The 21410-nt window shown below is 30.7% G+C and overlaps 1 protein-coding gene across 6 annotated transcripts in view; it reads left to right on the top strand.

The window, feature by feature from the left end:
• Positions 1-21410, top strand: part of fus (epithelial splicing regulatory protein fusilli) — a 103035-nt gene that overhangs the window by 66554 nt on the left and 15071 nt on the right. For 3 of the 6 annotated variants that reach the window (XR_013880836.1, XM_080165239.1, XM_080165242.1), the window contains exons 9-13: positions 560-659; positions 2634-2724; positions 3897-3976; positions 16128-16190; positions 16373-16404. Coding sequence is in view for 5 of the 6 variants with exons in the window: in XM_080165239.1 (XP_080021365.1) it covers positions 560-659; positions 2634-2724; positions 3897-3976; positions 16128-16190; positions 16373-16404 (366 nt within the window). In the remaining variant the exon portion in view is untranslated. Of the gene's footprint in view, positions 1-559; positions 660-2633; positions 2725-3896; positions 3977-16127; positions 16223-16281; positions 16314-16372; positions 16405-21410 lie in introns of all 6 variants that reach the window. The other 3 variants (XM_080165240.1, XM_080165243.1, XM_080165241.1) reach the window with 2 other exon arrangements.

Genomic DNA, 21410 nt, shown 5'->3' with positions numbered 1-21410 from the left:
TTAAGGATATTTGGTATTAGAGACGCAATGCTCTAAGGGAGAAGAAAATATTATTTATAAAATTTCATCGAGGTTTCGTGATTTTTATAACCTACTTTGCTTTTAGTTAATTTTATTTTGTCATTTTTAATTTTGTTGGTTATATGTATGTATGTCTAGGTGAATTTAGGTGTGTTTCTATTTTAGCACATAAATGAACAAATATATAAGGAAAACACCTTTTTATGAAAAAATTATAATCTGCTAAAATTTAAACACACCTTCTTCATTATATAAAAATGTGGTTTTTCTTATGGCTTTGAATCCGGTTAATATAAGCTGGACAAGAACCGGTTCTGAGCCATACTGAAAAACCATTTATAGTATCGTATTATAGACAATTTCCCCGAATGAAAAAATAAAAATCATTGAGATAATCCCTATTTTGTTAGACCTCGCCTTCAGTCCTCTCCATTAAAACTGGAAATCTCTTGAATTTTTAATTTTTCTATCCGCGGAAAGCTGTCTTTAATACGCGCTGAATACCTATTGTTCTGACGGGATTGTTGCCTTGTCCTAGGTGGATGGAAATTGTGTGGTGCGGGCCCGGGGCCTCCCCTGGCAGGCCTCAGACACGGATATTGCTCACTTCTTCCTGGGTCTCAATATTGCACCAGGAGGTATGTTCTAGCCATATTATAATTTACAACAAGTTTGGCGCCATTTAATTTTTTTGGCAAAATCAGCTGTTTTTTGTAACTTTTGGCGGGAAAATCAGCTGTTTCTTAACTTCTGGCAGGGAAATCAGCTGTTTTTAATTTTTGAGGGGAAAATCATTTATTTTTTTTTTATATTTTTAACAGGAAAATCTGCTGTTTATAACATATTTGGCGGGAATATCAGCTGTTTTTGCATAAAACTATACAAATAGTCCCTTATAAAGGAAAATTACTTAAAACAGCTGCTTTTGCTAAAATTGGCACCATTTTACTAAATTAATTCATCATGGAGGGGGAATATCAGCACAAAAACCGGTTATGGGGCTTTATTTATGGTGAATTATTCTTCTTACTTTTATTAACATGTTTTATGTTAGGTACATATGTTACAAATTCTTCAGCACTTTTAACAGTTATAAATCTATCTCAACCATAACATTTATAAATTAGTAACTACTGCTGCTTCATAACGAAATATATTTCAAAGAAAAAAATCTTCATTGTCAATCGCATCTCTTAGTGAAATGAATCAAGCAAATTTAGCTTGGTCAGTTTAGATTCTTCATTTTTGTTTTGGACATAAATTTTTGACATTTTGTTCTTAGTATGCAAAAAACATTTTTAGTATCGTGACTGCTCTTAAACTAGGTAACGACAGACTGTCCATATATATAAGTGGCAAATAAAAAAAATCCAATCTTTTTGCATAACATTTTTATATTTTCCCAAAGATTTTTAATAATATTGATATGCATCAGGGATCTTAAGGGATAAGACAAGGATCACTAAATTGATGTACACTCCTAATGATGGTAAACAAACTTAACCCATTTGTAGATTAAATTACTGGTTGAATTTTAGAACCAGTTTTAACTAACCAATCAATCGTTTTTGAGCCAACGAATAAGATATCATAGCTATGAAACTTTGAATACCAGTGTAATTTACACTCAAATATCTCCTTACTCCCAGAATTGCTGCGTTACTTATGAACATAATTATCCTAATATATATAATTTCACTTAACAAAGTGCAAAACAAATGAAAGAGTCAGAATAATAGGTAATAATGGTAAAAATTAATGGTCCATATAAAAATGTAATTCGATATCCACATATTTTCACTCCTTTTTCAATGCAGTTCTTTCTTTTATTTTTTTTATAGAATCCTTTTTTTGCTACCATGGATAACCCCCCCTCCCCCTTCTCTTAAAAACAAAATTATTTTCTGATGACTTAACCAGGGATCTAAAGGGATAAGACCATGGCTGTTAAATATATGTAAATCCCCAATGATGATACACAAAATCACCCGTTCTGTAGATTACAATTAGTAATTGAAACGTTCTGACACTCAACCTAATGATCCATCAAAATTTTATAAAAGCCCCCAAAGTTGTTGAGTCAACGAATAAGACAACTTTATAATAAAACTTTGGGGACTAGTGTAATAAACAGCCCAATGTCCACATCCTCTCTGTTCCTTAACCCTACGGGGCGATTTTGAACAATGATAAGCCGAACCTAACCTAATAAAAACATTTAGACGCCTTTTTGAACAATTAGAAGAGGGAGGGGTAATGTAGTTAAATAACAAAATATAGGATTTTTTTAGCTATTGTTTAATAAAAACAGTCAATTTTAATAACATTTTGTAACTTCATTTATGATTTTTTCTTTTCTTTGAGGGAGGGAGGGGACATTGGACTGTAAATCATGCTGGTAACCAAAGTTTTATCAACTCAATCTCTCATTCTTTAGCTTGAAAACTTTGGGCACAAACTAACAGTGTCCAAACTTTCTTACCAATATTTTTTACAAAATAGGAAATTTTATTTATCATAATTTGGGATCAATTTATTGTCATTTGTCTTATCCCTTAAGATCCCTGTATTTTGAAGCGCAACTATTCTACAATTACATGCTTTATTTTCAGGTGTTGCCTTGTGCTTAAGTTCTCAGGGACGGCGGAATGGAGAGGCGCTGGTTCTCTTTGATTCTGTGGCTCACAGAGATATGGCGTTAAAGTAAGGTTTTAGGCTATTTTAAGTGGAAAATATGTATTTGACAAGGATGATAACAGCCATAAGAAGGGAAGCACATTCAAATATCATGGATTGACAAACGGAAAAAGTGAGTTACAGAGCAGATTTTCAAGGTTTGAAAAAAGGAAAGAGAGGAAATATGCGATTATTTCGCATTTGAAAAGCACGAAACCTTTCAAAAATGAATAAATAAGTGTTTTTTAGCATTACTGAAAGATCAACTTACTAAATAAGCTGCCTGCTAGATGCTTTTTGGTAAAGGATATATTCTCCAAAATAATTCTAAATCTTAAATAGCAGCCGTGAAACTTACATCCCCCCCTAGCGTTAGAACGGACGTATAGAAATTGAAGGTTCCTCGCTACAAATAAAAATATCATTTTCTATGTTGTTGTTTTTTACTAAATCATAAATGGGTAGTTTCACGAAATGCATTTGAACTTAATTTAGTGAACCGCAAAGTTTTTGCTAGTTAATGGGTTAAACTATATTTATATGGCATATATTTAAAAGAATTTCAATTTTCTACCACGTAGTTTTTAAAATATTAAGACTTGAAAATCGTCTTTTTGTGATATATGCAATTTAAAAAGACGATTTTCAAGTATTGATATATATGCCATATATGTAAATGTAGTTTAACCAATTAACCAGGAAAAAATATGCGGTTCACTAAATTAAGTTTAAATTTATTTCGTGAAACTACCCCTTTTATGAATTCAAAGAAAGTTTCATATTTTCTTATTTTTCAGCTAATAAATATTTGTTTTTTAGTAAAAAAATCTTCCAAATACTTTTTCAAAAAATGTTCGAGTTATTAATAGTTTAATATTTAATATAGACGCCACAAACACCACATAGGAAACATATATATAGAGGTTTATAAAATTTATCGAAGGACAAACAGACAAAATGAAATAAAGAGAAGATATTCAGTTGATTAATATGCAATAATTCAAAGAAATCACAAAACCTATCACGAAAAAAATACTAAAATATTTTGTAATGACTTTTTATGCCTGACCGACAGACTGACGTACAAAGTAAAACATACACTTGATGCTCATTGATATAGGGAATCTTTATTAAAAATTCAGACGTCTATCTTCTATGACAGCCGAGAAAATAGAGTTTTAATTGATATTTAATTTTAGACGGCACAAGCACCATATAGGAAACAGATATATAGAAGTTTACAAGGCCTCGGGAGAAGATTTTATAGAAGTGGCCGGAGGTATAATATTTATTTCTCGTATGGCTTCGAACCCGATTAATATCCGTTAGATTACAACCGGTACTGCGCATACTAAAAAAAAATTGTATCGTTTCGTATTATAGACAATTTTTTCGAATAATATAATAAATTTATTACTAGTATCTGTAATACGATGAGCTAAAGAACTAAAGAACTGTAATTTATTGTATTCATATTACGTTATCGTATTCAAACTATGATTTTTAAATGAAGCTAACCTAAAATAGAGAACCACATCGGATATTGAGATCTTAAGCTTCTGACAATAAATTATTTCATAAAATAGGAACTATTGCTTTCAAATAGCACCTTTTGGTGGTCAGATATTACAAAAAAATGCAGGGAGGGAGGAGACATTGGGCTGTTTATTACACTAGTCCCCAAAGTTTTATATTAAAAGTTTTCTTATTTGTTGGCTTAACAACTTTGAATACTTTTGTTGAATTTTGATAGTTTGGTTTATTTAGTTGATTGTCATTGGGAAAGTTCATCAATTTATCGGCCATTGTATTATTCCCTTAAATCCCTACGAAATATGTATTTTAGCGGCTGCTGGACCCTTAAAAGAAAGTTTACAACTTTTGCCGTGTAAAAAAAGTAATTTTATTTGATTTAACAATTGTAGCCAAATGTTACTATTATGTCAGCTTTTTTTTAGTAGCAAAGCTACTCTATTCTCATTCTGTCTGTCCGTCCATTGTGGAAATTGGATTCATTTCCTCTGTTGCAATATCATAAAGACTTTTTTTGTGAAGATTCAATTGCTAAAAAGTAGTTATACATACTCATAACTTCACTACTTTTGTAATCCTTGTTTAAATTGCAATAAAATTTCTCTCTACACGATAAGCTCACTTTACCAAGGTGTATCTTCACTGCAGCATAATTATTACATACGCTAGTGGATCATAATCGCAGAAAAGAAATTGGAGGGTATATTGAATGCAGGATGGGAGGGAGACATTAGACTCAAAAGTTTGATAATCACATTATGTTATTTGATGCCTAAAGAACTTTTTCTTATACGTTGACTTAACAACTTTTATTTGAGTGTCCAAACGTTTCAACCAAAAATTGTGTTCATACTAGGCGTAATTTTGTTTATTTTCTTTGGGGATGTACAATTTACATAAAAATCCCTTCCAAAAAGATAGCAAAACAAGGATGACAACATCCATAAAAGCGAAGCACTGAAACGGTAGGACAAACGGACATTAACACTTATATATTGTCAGAACTAAATAATCAGAATATAAATATATAAGAGTCGAAGCAAAATTCTAAGTAAATTTGTTTTAAAAAATGCTTTATACAGGATTATGTTTATGGACATACCTACATTTTAAGGACTTGATTATAGAGTTGCTTCGCTTATAACATTATACTTTGTTCTCCCAGGAATCAATATACCAAAAATCAGATCAATCGGATGATTTGATCACATAAAAATTTGTTGTTAAAAAAGTAAAAAAATCAACATGTTTAAAACGGACGTACGGACATTTTGGTAATGATTATAGAGTGGCTACGCTTTCTAAATCGTACCTAACTATTAAAGGAATCACCATGCAAAATTTGAAATCGATAGGACAATCCTAACATGCCTAAATCAACGAAAAAAGCTATCCGTTACGGACGGACGGACGTACGGACGGACCGACCCTAATTATAGAAAAGCTTCGCTTTTAAAAATTTGAAAGGATGTTAAACAATGTGCGCTGTTTAATAATATTGTGAAAACTTTTACAATGTGATATTCTTGCGGAAATTAAGACACACCTTTTCAATATAATAAAACAAGTATTTCTCCTTTCATTGCATTATCAAAACAGAGAGGGAGGGGACATTCGGCTGTTTATTACACTAGTCCCCAAAGTCTTATGATAATTATTTCTTATTAGTTGTTTTTAAAACTTTATTTATTTTTGATTGGTTGGTTCATTTAATTGAGCGTCCAAACGTGTAAACCACTAAATGTAATGGGTAATTTTGTGTATATTCATTAGGGATGTACATCAATATAACGGTCTTTGTCTTATCCCTTTAGATCCCTGTTATCTTACACGAAGAAATTGTAATCTACAGAATGGGTAATTTTGTGTATCATCATTTGGGATGTACATCAATTTATCGGTCATTGTCGTATCCCTATAGATCCCTGTTATCAATCTCATGTAAGCTAAATTAATTATATTAATGAAGAAATACATAATACATTGAACTATTAGAAGATTCACTATAAAGGAGAACCATGTCGGTTCAGCGCGGCGGTTAGCGAGATCTTACTCCATAGAAATACACACAGGGAGAAATCCTGTTACTTTTTTTCATTAAAGGATAAAAAATAACCTGATTAGCGCCATTATAAATAAAATTTTATAGTATATAACTAATATTTTTGACGCTAGATGAATCAAGTTTGAAAATTAAATTCAACTTCTAACCTTAAAAAATAACCTTTACAGCAAAAGTAATAAATTGCCTAGTTTTTCGTGTTTTTAACAAAAGATAAGTTTAACTCTACTTCATAAAATGAGTTTTATAAATGTCGAATGTTTTATGATCTTTATACGTTTCTTCATACAAGATTATGTTATTCAATTTTGCTGGAACTTCGCCAATGAAGGTTTACCATCAAGACGTAAATTTCTGTTCGCTGATTAAAGCGCATAATATTTAAGAGGTTTTCATAAGCACGTAATCTCATTCGTTGGCTTAAAACTTTATTATTAAGTTACTTGCAGCTACGCCCCTTTTTTTTTGGGGGGGGGGGATTTTTTTCTAGGGGCGATTTATCTTTGGAGGATGGTGATACCCTCCCCCAAAATAGTTATAAACATTTCCAGGACATATGAGAAGCTACCTTGTTATGGAGAACCTGATCGGTTTAGTGGTTAGCGAAATCATTTGGTACAAACCAACAGCAAGACAAACACACATCCTGTAACTTTATTATAAGAATAGACATACACACAGACAGGCAGACATTCTGATACTAATATGTTAGGATAGGATAATAGTCTGATTTGCGCCAATATAAATAAAGTTTTATAGTATATAATTAATATTTTTCCCGTTAGATGAATAAAATTTAAAAATTAAATTAAACATCTAGCTTTTCAAAATAATGTTTTTAATAAGGTTATTAGTTTCATAATATTTTTCTATTTAATAACAGATAATAATTTAAACGTAATATGTTAAAAAGAAATTTCATACAAAGTTATAAAACTCTAATATTTTATGATTTACATAATATTCTTATTAATAATTTATTTTGTTCTTGAACTGGTTTATCTAAGCTTGAAGGTGAAATTTCTATTTGCTGTTAAAGGCGTACTTTCTTGAAAAGGACTTGTTAACCATATAATCTTGTTGGCATAATGAGGTTAGGTACTTTCTTTTTATTGAGTTTTGATGGATTTGGTTTTCTTTAGTGTTCAAACTTTTAAACTTGTAATTGAATCTACAGATGATTTATTAAATAACAAGGATGACAACATCCATAAGTAGCGAAGCACAAAATTTCGTGGATGGGAATGACTGTCATAGTTGTTTTCTTCAAACAACGGGAAATTTAATTTTGATATCTAAAACAGATATTTTAAAATCGGATCATAAACACCAAAGATATGGGGAAAAATGTAAAAAATTTGAAAATAGCCAAAACCCTGCAAAAAGGCAGTCTGACCATTATTGTTGTTTTCTTCAAACGACGGGAAATTTAATTTTAACATCTTTAACTGAAAAAAATTTGAAAATTGGACTAAAAACACCAAAGATATGGGGGAAAATGTAAAAAAAATATAAAATAGCCAAAAACCTGCAAAAAGGCAGTCTGACCTTCATAGTTGTTTTCTTCAAACGACGGGAAATTTGATTTTGATATCTATAACTGAAAAAATTTTGAAAATCGGTTCATAAACACCAAAGATATAGTGGAAAATGTAAATATAGCTAAAAACCTGCAAAAAGGCAGTCTGACCGTTATTGTTGTTTTCTCCAAACGACAGAAAATTTAATTTTGATATCTTTAACTGAAAGAATTTTGAAAATCGGACCATAAACACCAAAGATATGGGGGAAAATGTGGAAAATCTAAAAATAGCCTAAAACCTGCTAAAAAGTCGTCCGACCGCCAGTGATGTTTTATAGTTAATTGTGCTCCTTAATGATGGGAATGTTGTCAAAAAATTTCAGAATTCTATCTTTTATAGGAGCTGAGTAAATCCCATTTCCCCCATAGCGTTACGGACTGACGGACTGACGGACTGACTGACTGACGGACTGACGGACGGACAAAGTGAATAATAGAGTAGCTTCGCTACTAAAAAACAATGAAGCCAAAAAAGACATAAAAAATCTTTAGTTTATCTAAAATATGAAATGAATTATAGAGTAGTTTCGTTACTTTAAATTATTAAAAAAATCCAATAATTTAATATTAATTCTAGTATTGTGTGTCCACAATGGATATAGAATATACGTGGATATCATGGCAGAGGAAAATAGTTGTAAGATTAAGTTGCTAACAATACTCATTTATTGGTCAGTTCGTTCATCCAGTAGGAGCGGAGGGTATGGAGTAAAGGAGATTAATTTTTTTTTATTTTAACCAGCTGCGAGCATCACTTTATTATGGTGCAACATCCAAGTAATAATATATCGATTATCACATGTGGGATTGGGGGGAGGCCCTTTTTTTTTACCCTACCATCGCCAATAGTGGCCATACAAATTGCAATAATATTTCTATATAGCAAAAATTTGTGGAAATGTTTGAACACTTATTTAAATCAAGGATGGGAAAATGGAAAAAAATCATTCTTCCCCAATCATGAGTTTGAAATCCAGAGCTGGATCTTTAAATCATTTTAGTGGTGAGCCAGATCGGGGTGAGCCGAATTTCAGCCAATCACAGCGCGGCATTTCATAAAATGCTGTGCTCTCATTGGTGACAAGTTGGCTCACCCCGATCTGGCTTATCACTAAAATAATTTAAAGATCCAGCTCTGTTGTTTGTAGCAGTTTTTCAAGAAGTAGAGCGACTTTAACGGTGTTAATTAATGTATACTCCATTGTCTTATCCCTGTATGAAATGAACAAGTGTATTTATTTAGAATAGAATGGGACGCAAAATTATAAATTGTATGCAGTGTCATGCAGTCACACCAGGGAGATTGGTGGATAAGACAATGGATGATAAATTGATGTACATCCCCAATGATGATAAACAAAATATTCCTTTTGTAGATTAATTAAACGCAACAATCAAAATTCAAGGTACACAAACTTATTGATAGTAAAACTTTGGGTACCAGTATAATTTCTACTCCAATGTCCCCTCCCTCCCTGAATAACTTAGCTAACAAACAAGGATTGTAACATTCAGCGTATTATAGCGTTTTAAAATAAAATTACACTGGTTTTATGAGCTTATTCGTTGGTTTAAAAATGTTGGGTACTATTATTAAACTTTGATTGGTTGTTTGCAAACAAGTAGTGCTCAAACATTTCAACCATTAATTTTTATCTACAAAAGGCGTAATTTAGTTGATTATCATTTGGGATGCACTTATATTTATCGTCCATTGTCTTAACTCTTTAGATCTTTGGTGTTTTATTAAAATTAAGTTTTTCCTTAAAGCTACACATATAAAGTAGTTTTGCTGTGAAATCGGTAACAATGTTTTTAAAGCATAAGGCTTAGTATAATATAAACTATTAGGACATTATATTCAGTTTAAGCTATAGTGTTATATAATGTTTTTATGTTATAAATTAAAATGTTAGTTAATTATATTCATGTTATGTAATATTGTTCAATTAAGAAAAATGCAGCTATTTCTTATTTTGATGCGTCTGTCCGGAGATCTAAAAGGAATAAGACAATGGTCGATAAATTGATGCATAACCCTAATGATGATGCACAAAGTTACCCCTTCTGTTAATTACAATTAGTGTTTGAAACGTGTAGACACTCAACTTGATGAACCAACCAATCAAAATTCTATAAAAGTCCCCAGAGTTGTTAAGCAAAGGAATTATAAAACTTTGGGGACTAGTGTAATAAACAGCGTAATGTCCCTCCTTCCCTGTGACATAGTGGTAATTATTAGGTTCAAAAGGGGTTATACATCATAAGCTGATACCTAAATTAAAGCTGAATTAATAATTTACGGTTTGTCGATTTTAATTAGCAAAAAATGTTGCTTTCTTAAATGTTATCTTGTAAAGTTTCTATTTTTTGTTATGTATATATTGTCAGGGTGGGAGGTGACATTGGACTGTTTGTTACACTAGTCCCAAAGTTTTATAATAATGCTTTCTTTTTCGTTGGCTTAACAACTTTGGAGACTTTATTGAATTTGAAGTTGGTTCATTAAGTATAGTATTTAAAAGTTTCAATTTCTTAATGTAATCTACATTGGGGGTAATTTTCTGTAACATAATTGTAGATGTACATCAATTTATAGGGCATTGTCTTATCCCTTTAGATCCCTGAAATAATGTATATTTATAAGTATGTATATCTTAAATTTTGCTTGATTTACTTAAAGTTATTTTACAATACTGCAAATAAATAGCTTTAGCATATTTAGAGATTATTAAGACTTATTATCGATAGTAAATGTTATCAACAAAGAAAATGTTTACAGTTGAAGACAAAATGATTTTCTTTCATGAAATTTTGGTAGGGTTAAATTACCCTACCCCTAAGATTTAAAAAAATATTTGGGGACTTATGAAAACTTAATTGTTAAAGAGAACTAAGTCGCACCAGCAATTAATGAGATCTTTGATTACATTAATATTTGTAAACACAGCTTGGCTTGGACATTGGGCTGTTCACAATAGAGTGGGTTCATATCGGAATTAGACAAAGCGGGGATATGCAACAGATAAAATTAACCTTAAAAACATTTCTGACCGAAAAAGAATTTTAAAAAATTGAGTTTTAGAACACGACCACTTAAAAATATAATTCATTACTTAGAAATCACTAAAAAAACAAAAAATTTTAAGGTTTATTGAGAATTGTCCAATTTGTAGAGGTTTTTTAGATTTTCTCAGGCTAGGAACGAGATATTTTGAAACGGACAAAAGTTCCTGACTCAGCTCCTCAAGGCATTTTCAGGGAGCACCATGAAGCCATAGTTCTGATTCAATAAATTTTTGACTCAAATAGCTATACAATTGAATGTCTGGTCGTCAGCGGTTTTAAGACTTAGGATAAATTTTAAATCATCCAGAGGTGTATTATATCTATATAAATTGAGTGCAGATCCCCGCTTTGGCATCAGAAAAAAAATGTCCAAAATCGACCCACCCTAGTTCACAAGTCCCCAAAGTTTTATAATAACGTTTTCTTATTCGTTGGCTTTACACCTTTGGGTACTTTTATTGATTTCTGATTGGTCTAATCTACAGAAGGTATATTTTGTGTAATCATTGGGGATGTACACTAATTTATCAGTCATTGTCTTATGCCTTTAGATCCCTATTGGCTATGTAAAAGAAAATAATTTATGTCTATTGCATGAAGCATATTTGAGAAACTAGTTTATAAAGCAAGTAAAGTCAACCAGGGGTTTACAGGGATAAGACAATGAATAATAAAATAAAGTCTCCCTCAATTCTTTAATGAAGAATTAAGCTCCTCAGATCTTATGATTATAAGATAAGGTTGGGTTTTAGATTAAATTAAATGCCATTATCCCCACCCTCCCTGGCATTGAACTCTTAACAGTTGATATCAGCACAAAAATATTAGAACACGAGTTCTCTCTCTCTATATAGTTTATTTAAATATAATAGTTAAATAATAATAATATATTAAAGATGTTCAAGTTTGATTAAAGTATAATTGTGAAGATTTTAGTTAAAACGTGAAGAAAACATAAAATTAAGGATTAAGATGATAGTAATCTTTGTTAAATTTCCTAGATTTTTTATAAATCAAATTAGAAGAACTAATTTGTCTTGCAACTTTCTGTTCTAATTATTAGTGTTCATTATTTAGACAAAATGAATTATTTTCTACATGCATTGAATTTAAGCATGTCATAATTGTTATCAATATTCAATAATACAGTATTTGATGGAAATTGTTATTTTTGACACTAAAAGGATTGAGGCAAAATACATTTTAGATAGCAATTAAAGCATGATAATCACAATAGCATTTATTTTAACTTTATATTTTGCCTAAATAATGATCATATTTTACTCTTGTGAAATTTATGTAGGATTTCTAAGTTTATCCAATAATTAAGCATTTTAAGAAAAGCAAATGAATTAAATACTAGATAATTGGGAGGATTCAATTATTGAATAAATCAATCTTTCACAAATTTTAAAGTTTACTTTTGGTACCAGGAAAATTTGGGTTTGTAGTAAATTAATTAACATTGGATATCAAACCCCCTCCATCTCTTTCTGATTAATAGGGGGAGGGGATATAAACTCTTTTAGGGCTCCACCCCTCGTATAAAATATAATGACTTTAGAATAGGGCAAAGTTTTCAATACATATGACACATCACTGATTATAGTGTTACTACGATACTACCAAAAAAAGTATTTTGAAGATGTTTTATAAAAGTTTTACTTTTTTTCAGGAAGGAATGATTAGAATAGAATCATACTTGTCCTAGGGGAATCAGTATTCAAAAAATCAGATCAATAATTTTATTATATAAAAATTTTCAAAATTAAAAAAAGAGGATAATACCAAATTTATTGTTAACAGAGTTAAAAATCAACACGTTTAAAATGGACGTACGGACATTCTAGTTATGATTATAGAGTGGTTACGCTTTCTGAATTGTACCTAATAGTTATAGAAATCATCACGCACAGTTTGAAATCGATAGGACAATTATAATATGTCTATATTAACGAAAAGAGCTAACCGTTCCGGACGTACGCACCTACGGACGGTCCGACCCTAATTATAAAAAAGCTTCGCTTTTAATTAAAAATCTGATAAATCTATATTACATGAACACTTCAACTATAACAGTTTCGTCTACAGAGATAAGGCAGTGTGTTTTCATAAAACTGTAAAATTATAAGAATAAAGGGGCAGTAACTTGAGATAATCTATAACCTATTTTAATTGAAACTAAAGTAACTTAAAGACCCTATAAAAGCTCCTTTATTGAACTTTATTTAATTTTGATTGATTGGTTCATTAAGTTGAGTATCCAAACGTCAACTACTAATTGTAATCTACAGATGGGATAATTTTGTTTATAATCAATGGGGATGTACATCAAATTACCAACTTGTCTTATCCCTTTAGATCCCCGTATTTTTGATAATCTAGTCTCCACTTTTTTTAACTTATATTAAATTTTTATTGGTTAGTTGGTTCCTTAAGTCTAGTGTCAAACATAATTGTATCTACAATAGGGGTAATTTTGTATATCATCACAGGAGAATGTACATCAATTTATCGGCCATTGTCTTATCCCTTTAGATCCCTTTTGATAATCTAGTCCCCAATATTTTTACAACTGTATATGGACAACATACAGCACAAGTGTTGATAGGACCAAAAACAAACATTAGAATAGGCCAACACAATCTAAACAATTGTTTGATAGATTTTTTTTTACATCAGTATTAATTAAGTGACTTAAAGAGTAAAATATCTATAACAGATTCATTTTCTTAATTAGATTGCAAAAATCATAGTTCTAAAGATAAGAATTTAAAGATCGAGTTTAAAATACAAAAGATGGTCTTTTTAATAAGTTTAAAGCAGAGATCTTAGGGATAAGATAATGGGCTATAAATTCTTGTACATCCCCAATCAAAATTAACCCTTATGTAGATTAAGATAAAATATTTAGAACCTACAAATAAAATTTATTTTTTAAGCCAATAAATAAGATAATGCGGTTATAAAACTTTGGGTACCAGTGTAATTTACAGTCCAATGTCCCCTTTTGTCGTATATCATACATGATACGAATTTTTAAGTTATCGTTTGTTAGATAACCTAGTCAAGTATAACTATAAGTTAAAAATGGATATATTATTACTTGGATGTTACACCAGATTTTTATGTTCTGTAATAAAGTGAGACTCGCAGCGGGCTAAACTAACGATACCCTCAATCCACCTTTAACTCATCCCCCCTTATTTTAGTAGATGAACGAACTGACGAATAAGTGATGTCTATGTTAGCAACCTAAATTGACAACAAATATTCCCCTGTCATAATATCCACGTATATTCTACATCCATTAAGTTAAAGATATAAGGGCAAGGAAGAAAGAGAGAAATATATTGATATAGACACATTTATTTACATTTACACGATATAGTTTTATTTTATACTCCAATCTTATAGGCAACATAAAATTTTTGAGTGATAAAAAATTATTTGGCTTTGACCTTTCTGTCAATAGAAATTAGATCATTATTGCTACAAATTGTAGTGTGTAATTGATATAGATACATGTAGATTTATTTTATAATTTGAAGAACTTATATTTCAAACAAAAAAAATATTTTACTTTGACTTTTTTTGCTAGTAATAATGATTATTATATCATATACCTAGTTTTTTGTATACTTAAATCGTATAAGCAGTAAGTTTATTAAGTTTTTTTCAGTGAAGAGTTGACATTTTATAAAAAAAAAAAAAATTCTTTTTTTAACGTTTCTGCTTGCATTAATGATTCTTAATATTCATATATATATATTTTTGATAAGTAGAAAGTTGATCATAGTTTTTCTTCAAATGAAATATCTACCCCATAATTTCAAATAATCTATTTTATACAAAATTTGTTTATTCAGATAGAAAAATGTTAAAATAAATTTTAAAAATAATTGTAGTATTTTAGATTTAGTTTTTAAACACAATTTAAAAGTGAAATAAAGTTTGATTTTTAAAAATTACGAAATTAAGGGTGGTTACTTTTCTTGCGATTTAAAATGCCAGGAGGAACCCCTACGGGTGGGCCCCCGCGGGGGTACTTGCCCCCCATGTTCGCCATACCCTCGGTCACATGGAGTACGGCACCTCATATGAATTCTATTGGCAAGTTCCCCAACCCGAGATCAGTTATGAAAATATGTAAGTTTTTTCAAGCGTTTTTAATTGAACAACCCTTATTTAGGTTCTTAAAAGGACTTTGGTTTAATAAACAAAGCTTCAAACCGATAAATATCCACAGGATGAGAGCCGGTTCCCAGCCATACTAATAAATCATGTATAGCATCGTGTTACAGACAAATCATTGCTAACAAAATTGGTTTAAATCTAATATTTTTTCATCTTAATATCCTCGGAATTCTGTCTATAATACAATGCGATAAATAACTGTTAATGTATTTTTTATTTAACAAAAATACCATTTTTTACATTGAAATATGTATATAACATCCCATTATATTGAAGAATATACACTTAGTTAGAAAACATAAATTTTATTGATTTTTTCTAGTATATTTTTATATTCATTTTTACATCTGTTTAGTACTTGTACAAATATATTCTATGATTAACATCTAGGGCTCGGCAGCCGCGCGATTAGCCTCAAATTTAAACCCGCTTGTTTGCAAAAAAAAGAGAAAATTCTGAACAGATGGATTACCTGTTTAGAAACAGGTCTGGACATCCAGCTGAATTATAATATAAGAGTAGTTATAATATGACGATTTCACTGAGGCAAACACGCGGCTGAGGCTCGGCTGCTGAGTCCTGTTAACATCAGATAGATTATTGATATAGTATAAACTAGGATTATTATATACATTTGTATAGCATGTAGTAATTATAAGTATTGTAGGACAGACGAACTTTCACTAGTTATAGAGCAACTTCGAGAATCATACTAAAGTTTTTTTGATTACTAGATTGCCTTTGGGGGGGGGGGGGGGTTAAAAAGGGAATAAGGAATAATTTATTCTTCTAGAGACGATTTTTCTTGGGAGTGTGATCGTACCCTCCCCCAAAATAGTTATAAACCTTCCCTGGACTAATGAGAAAGGACTCGCTGTAGAGGAGAACCATATCAGCTTAGCTGTTACCGTGATCCTTGGCTACAAACACACTGTTACTTTTTCATTATTAGAATAATTTTAATTTTAATTTTATTTTTATTTTTAGGGAACAACACCGAGGCCCAAGAGTTTCTATCCCGCGGAGGCAAAGTTATTATTCGGATGAGAGGTCTACCATATGATTGTACTCAAAAACAAGTGGTAAGTAAGGTTTTAGGCTATTTTATCTCGTGGAAGCAAAGTTATTATTAGGATGAGAGGTCTACCATATGATTGTACACAAAAACAAGTGGTAAGTAAGGTTTTAGGCTATTTTATCTCATTTAAGCAAAGATATGATTAGGATGAGAGGTCTACCATATGATTGTACACAAAAACAAGTGGTAAGCTTGGATTTAGGCTATTTTTTGCCAGGGAGGAAGGGAGGGGACAATGGATCGAATATTCATATTTTAGGAGTCTCAGACTTTGGGGACCAGCTTAAAGGGAATGTGCATGAATTTAGCAGTTTTTGACTGACTTTGGGGACCAAAATATGAATGACGTCACGAGAAACCATGCAACATGACGGGGCATTCTTATAAAAAGTAGCGCAATAAAAAAAGATAAACAATAAACAAACAGACAGAAAACTTTTATGTTTTACTTTAATTGTTTTAAAATCAAATGATTATTCAAAAACAAAAAAAAAATTCTAGAATATTTGTTTGCAGTTAATAATATGATATAAATTATTGTAATTACTTTAAAAATTAATAATTAAAATGCATTTAGATAATTAAAATAAATGCGCTATAGAGTAGTTACGCTTTTAGAATATATTTTCTGCTGTTGATAAGTTTAGTGTATAGAGAGAAACACACACAAACACACGTCTTCATATACATACAGACTTCTGAATATAAATTTAGTAACACGTGTCCTTTTTTGGTTTCCCTTTTTATTATCAAATGTGAAAAGTTGTTGTATTGACAAGATTATATAATGTAATATTTGGATTCTTTTATTTATAGTAATACATTTTTAAAAGCCAAGCTTTTCTATAATTAGGGTCGGTCAGTCCGTCCGTCCGTCAGTCCATCTGTATTGATATTTTTAGAATATTTATTTTTTCAAATTTTAGTATTGTGATAGTATTAGGCTATTATTCTGCCCTAGTTTATGTTTTATCATTTACAATTTTCACAATTACAAAATTATGCTGGTTTTCATTACGTACAGTAATAATCCCAAAATCAACAATTATTACAATTAAGTGAAGCTCTTCTCTAATTAGGGTCGGTCGTACGTTCGTAACAGTTAGCTTTTTCGTTAATTTAACCAGTTTGAATTGTCCTATAGATTTTAAACTTTGTATGATGATTCCAATAGTTAGGTACAATTGAGAAAGTCTAGAAACACTATAATCGTTACCAGAATATCTGTATGTCTATTTTTAACATGTTGATTTTTACCTTGTTAAAAGCGAAGCTTTTCTATAATTAGGGTCGGTCCGTCCGTCCGTATGTCCGTCCGTAACGAATAGCTTTTTTTGTTAATTTAGGCATGTTAGAATTGTCCTATCGATTTCAAATTTTGCATGGTGATTCCTTTAATAGTTAGGTACGATTTAGAAAGCGTAGCAACTTTATAATCAACACCAAAATGTACGTACGTCCATTTTAAACATGTTGATTTTTTTTACTTTTTTAACAACAAATTTTTATGTGATCTAATCAACTGATTGATCTGATTTTTGGTAAATTGATTCCTGGGACAACAAAGTACAATGTAATAATCGAAGCAACTTTATAATCAAGTCCTAAAAAAGTAAGTATGTCCATAAACATTATCCTGAATCAAGCAGTTTTTCAACAAATTTACTTACAATTTTGCTTTGTTTCCTATACATTTATATTATGATTATTCAGTTCTGACACTATACAAGTGTTAATGTCCGTTTGTCCTACCGTTTCAGTGCTTCGCTTTTATGGATGTTGTCATCCTTGTTTAACAACAAACTTTATGTTATATAATCTTTTGATTGATCTAATTTCACAATAATGTACAATATAATAAGTGAAGTATCTCCTAAAAATGTCAAAATGTCCTTAAATGTAGGTAATCTGTATTTAAGAAGTTTTGCAACAAAGGGGTAGTTTCACGAAATGCATTTGAACTTAATTTAATGAACCGCATATTTTTTGCTAGTTAATGGGTTAAACTATATTTATATAGCATATATTTGAAAGAATTTCAATTTTTTACCACGTAGTTTTTGAAATATCAAGACTTGAAATATGCAATTTAAAAAGACGATTCTTGATATTTTAAAAACTATGTGGTAGAAAATTAAAATTCTTTCAATTATATGCCATATAAATATAGTTTAACCAATTAACCAGGAAAAAATATGCGGTTCACTAAATTAAGTTTAAATGCATTTCGTGAAACTACCCCTTTACATACAATTTTATCAAACTTATATATATATATATATTTAACATATTCAGTTCTGACACAAGATTTAATGGTCGTCTGTCATACCATTTCAGAGCTTCTCTTTTAAGGATGTTGTCATGCTTGTTTTTTATTATGTTGGATAATTTAAGAAAATTTACCTACCTACTACCAGTAGACGAGTTAATTTTAAAAGTGAAGCTTTTGTATAAATTAATTAGGGTTGGTTCATTCATCTGTCAGTAATAGTTAGCTCTTTTTGTTAATTTAGGCATGTTATAATTGTCCTATTGTTTTTAAACTTTGCATGATGATTCCTATAAGAGTTAAGTATGAATTAGAAAGCTAAAGACCCGATGATGCTGGAGGTAGGGGGAGGGGGTAGGCATGTACATCTTCACTTTAACACTGGTGACATTACATAATCCAAGAATTTTTTTTATATATTTTTTCAGATGAAATCTTGTATAAAATGCAAAAAAACAGAAAATGTTATTCTGCATAGGTTTCCGGCAGATAAAAATAGGAGGACAATATGGGAGGATAACCTAGGACTAAGGTTTTTAAAAATTAGCAAGGAGGCACGTGTTTGCAGCATGCACTTTAGGTACCTTATTTAAAAGTTATAGACAACATATTAACATAAAAACTTATACTTTCGCAAACACAATTAAAGGGCTGTGCAAGTTAATTGTAACTAATTGTAATATATTTAGATATTATTTTAATAAAAAATGTATGGATACATTAAGTACAAACATAGATAATTAGAAATATTAATTTGTTGACAAATTAAGTATTCTTAAATTGAAAATTCAAGGGTAAGTCATTTGTATTTTTAGGGGAGCCTTTGTAGCTTGGGTATGTATTTTTTGTGGAGGTAGGGGAAGGGGTTGAATTCAACATATTTAGTCAAATAATCATTGTACAATTGAAAATATCACATTTGTGTTATTGCTTTAAGTTAACTTTAGTGTTTTACTTTAGGCCTGAAGACTACTTGCCTCACTCAAAACGGCTAAAGAAAGATGCTATTCCAGTTCCAGGTGAAAATTATAGTTAAAGATAAACTAATACAGATAGTCAAATTATAGATTTTTAGTAGCGAAACTACTCTATAACTCACAATGTCCGTCCGTCAGTCCGTCATCCGTCCATCTGCCCATCCGTCTGTCCATCTGTCTGTATGTAATTATTGAATTGGGGGAAACGTGATTTTCTCGGCTCCTATAAAAGGTAAAAGGCTAAAACTTTATGACAACATTCCCATTATTAAGGAGCACAATTAACTATAAAACAGCAATGGCAGTCGGACTGCTTTTTAGCAGGTGTTAGGCTATTTTTATATTTTCCAAATTTTCTCCATTTTTGCAGGTTTTTGGCTATTTTTATATTTTTCACATTTTTCCCCACATCTTTGGTGTTTTTGGTCCGATTTTCAAAAAATTTTCAGTTAAAGATATCAAAATTAAATTTTCTGTCATATAAAGAAAACAACCATGACAGTCATACTGCCTTTTGCAGGTTTTTGGCAATTTTTATATTTTTCAGATTTTTCTCTATAATTTCGGTGATTATGGTCTGCTTGCCTGCCTAGCCGCAGCGTTCTGCTCCCTAGTCTAAAACCTAATCTAACCTAACATAGTTGTTCGTTGTTGTTGGGGGGGGGGGCGGGGGGGGGTGACTCTAATTTTAAAAAAAAAGAGGATAACGCCTGATTTTAAATTCTAGAGGATAATACTGTCCCAGATGAAAATTTGGACTGGTTTAAACAAAAATTTTGTGACGCAAGAACCTCGATACCCCCTTTAACTTTGCCAGAACCAGTTTTTATCAATCTTCCTTTCTCATTTAACAATGAACATGAAATTGGAGTTGAAGTCATGCTTGATGTTGTTGACTCTTCATCCAATGAGGAAGGAAAAAATTTTATGGAGGAAAAAACTGATAATTATGAAGAAACAGGAAATTCAACTGACATAGGAGTTAATATTTCAAGTAGTGAGGAGAACTTAAAAGAAATTGAAGGGTGTAATAATAAAACAGCTAATGAGGAGAAAACAAGTTCAATAGAAGAGGTTACAATGGAAAACAAGACAGAAATTAAAAGTTCAACTGTTATGACAGATAAGGAAGAAACAAGAAGTTCAACTGTTACGGAAGTTACTATTTCAAGTTGTGAGAACTTCAAACAAATTGAATCTAATCAAGATGGTAGAAACAAAGAAACAGCTAATGAGGAAAAAACAAATTCAATGAAAGAGGTTACAATCAAATGCATTGAAGAAATTGAAAGTTCCACTGTCATGAAAGATAAAAATTCTTCACAAAAATCTGAAGAACTGTTGAAAAAAAAGAAGAATGTTTCTCAATTAAAGGCAAATCAAAATGTTAAGGTATATTGACTGTTTTTCTTAATTATTTTACATTATAAATCTAGATTTTTTTGTTGATACAAAGTTTTTGGTTGATCTATATTTAACCTCTAGGTATACACCATTAGGTGTTATTTTTGATGTATCTCTGAACCAAATCTTGCTAAAAAAGTCCAACAGACAACCAACCCTTTGATTGCACAATCTTTATCTAAAAAGCTGTAACTGTGCCTGTTAATAAGTTGCTCCAGTTTTGGGCCAAGTTAATCCCCATACTCATAACTATTTATGACATGCACCTGATATAGCAGTATAAACCATTTTTAACATCTTTAGCTTTAACATTTTGTCAGGCCAAGATTCGAACCTATCACCTATCCATCCAGGTTTTAAGAATAATATCCAATACTACAATACTACAAAAAATCAATCTACTGATTTTTAAGTTGGCATATAAGATTATCTTTCTTCCTAATTTCAGAGGGGACGTCCACAGAATGACAAGACCCAGTTAAAAAAACTACTTTTGAAGACCAGACCAGATCTTTCAATTGGAATAGTCAATAGAATAGTTG

Source organism: Acartia tonsa, chromosome 6 (assembly GCF_053477335.1).
Source record: "Acartia tonsa isolate MP-2025a chromosome 6, ASM5347733v1, whole genome shotgun sequence".
Lineage (NCBI taxonomy): Eukaryota > Metazoa > Arthropoda > Copepoda > Calanoida > Acartiidae > Acartia > Acartia tonsa.
This window is presented reverse-complemented; position numbering and strand designations above follow the sequence as displayed.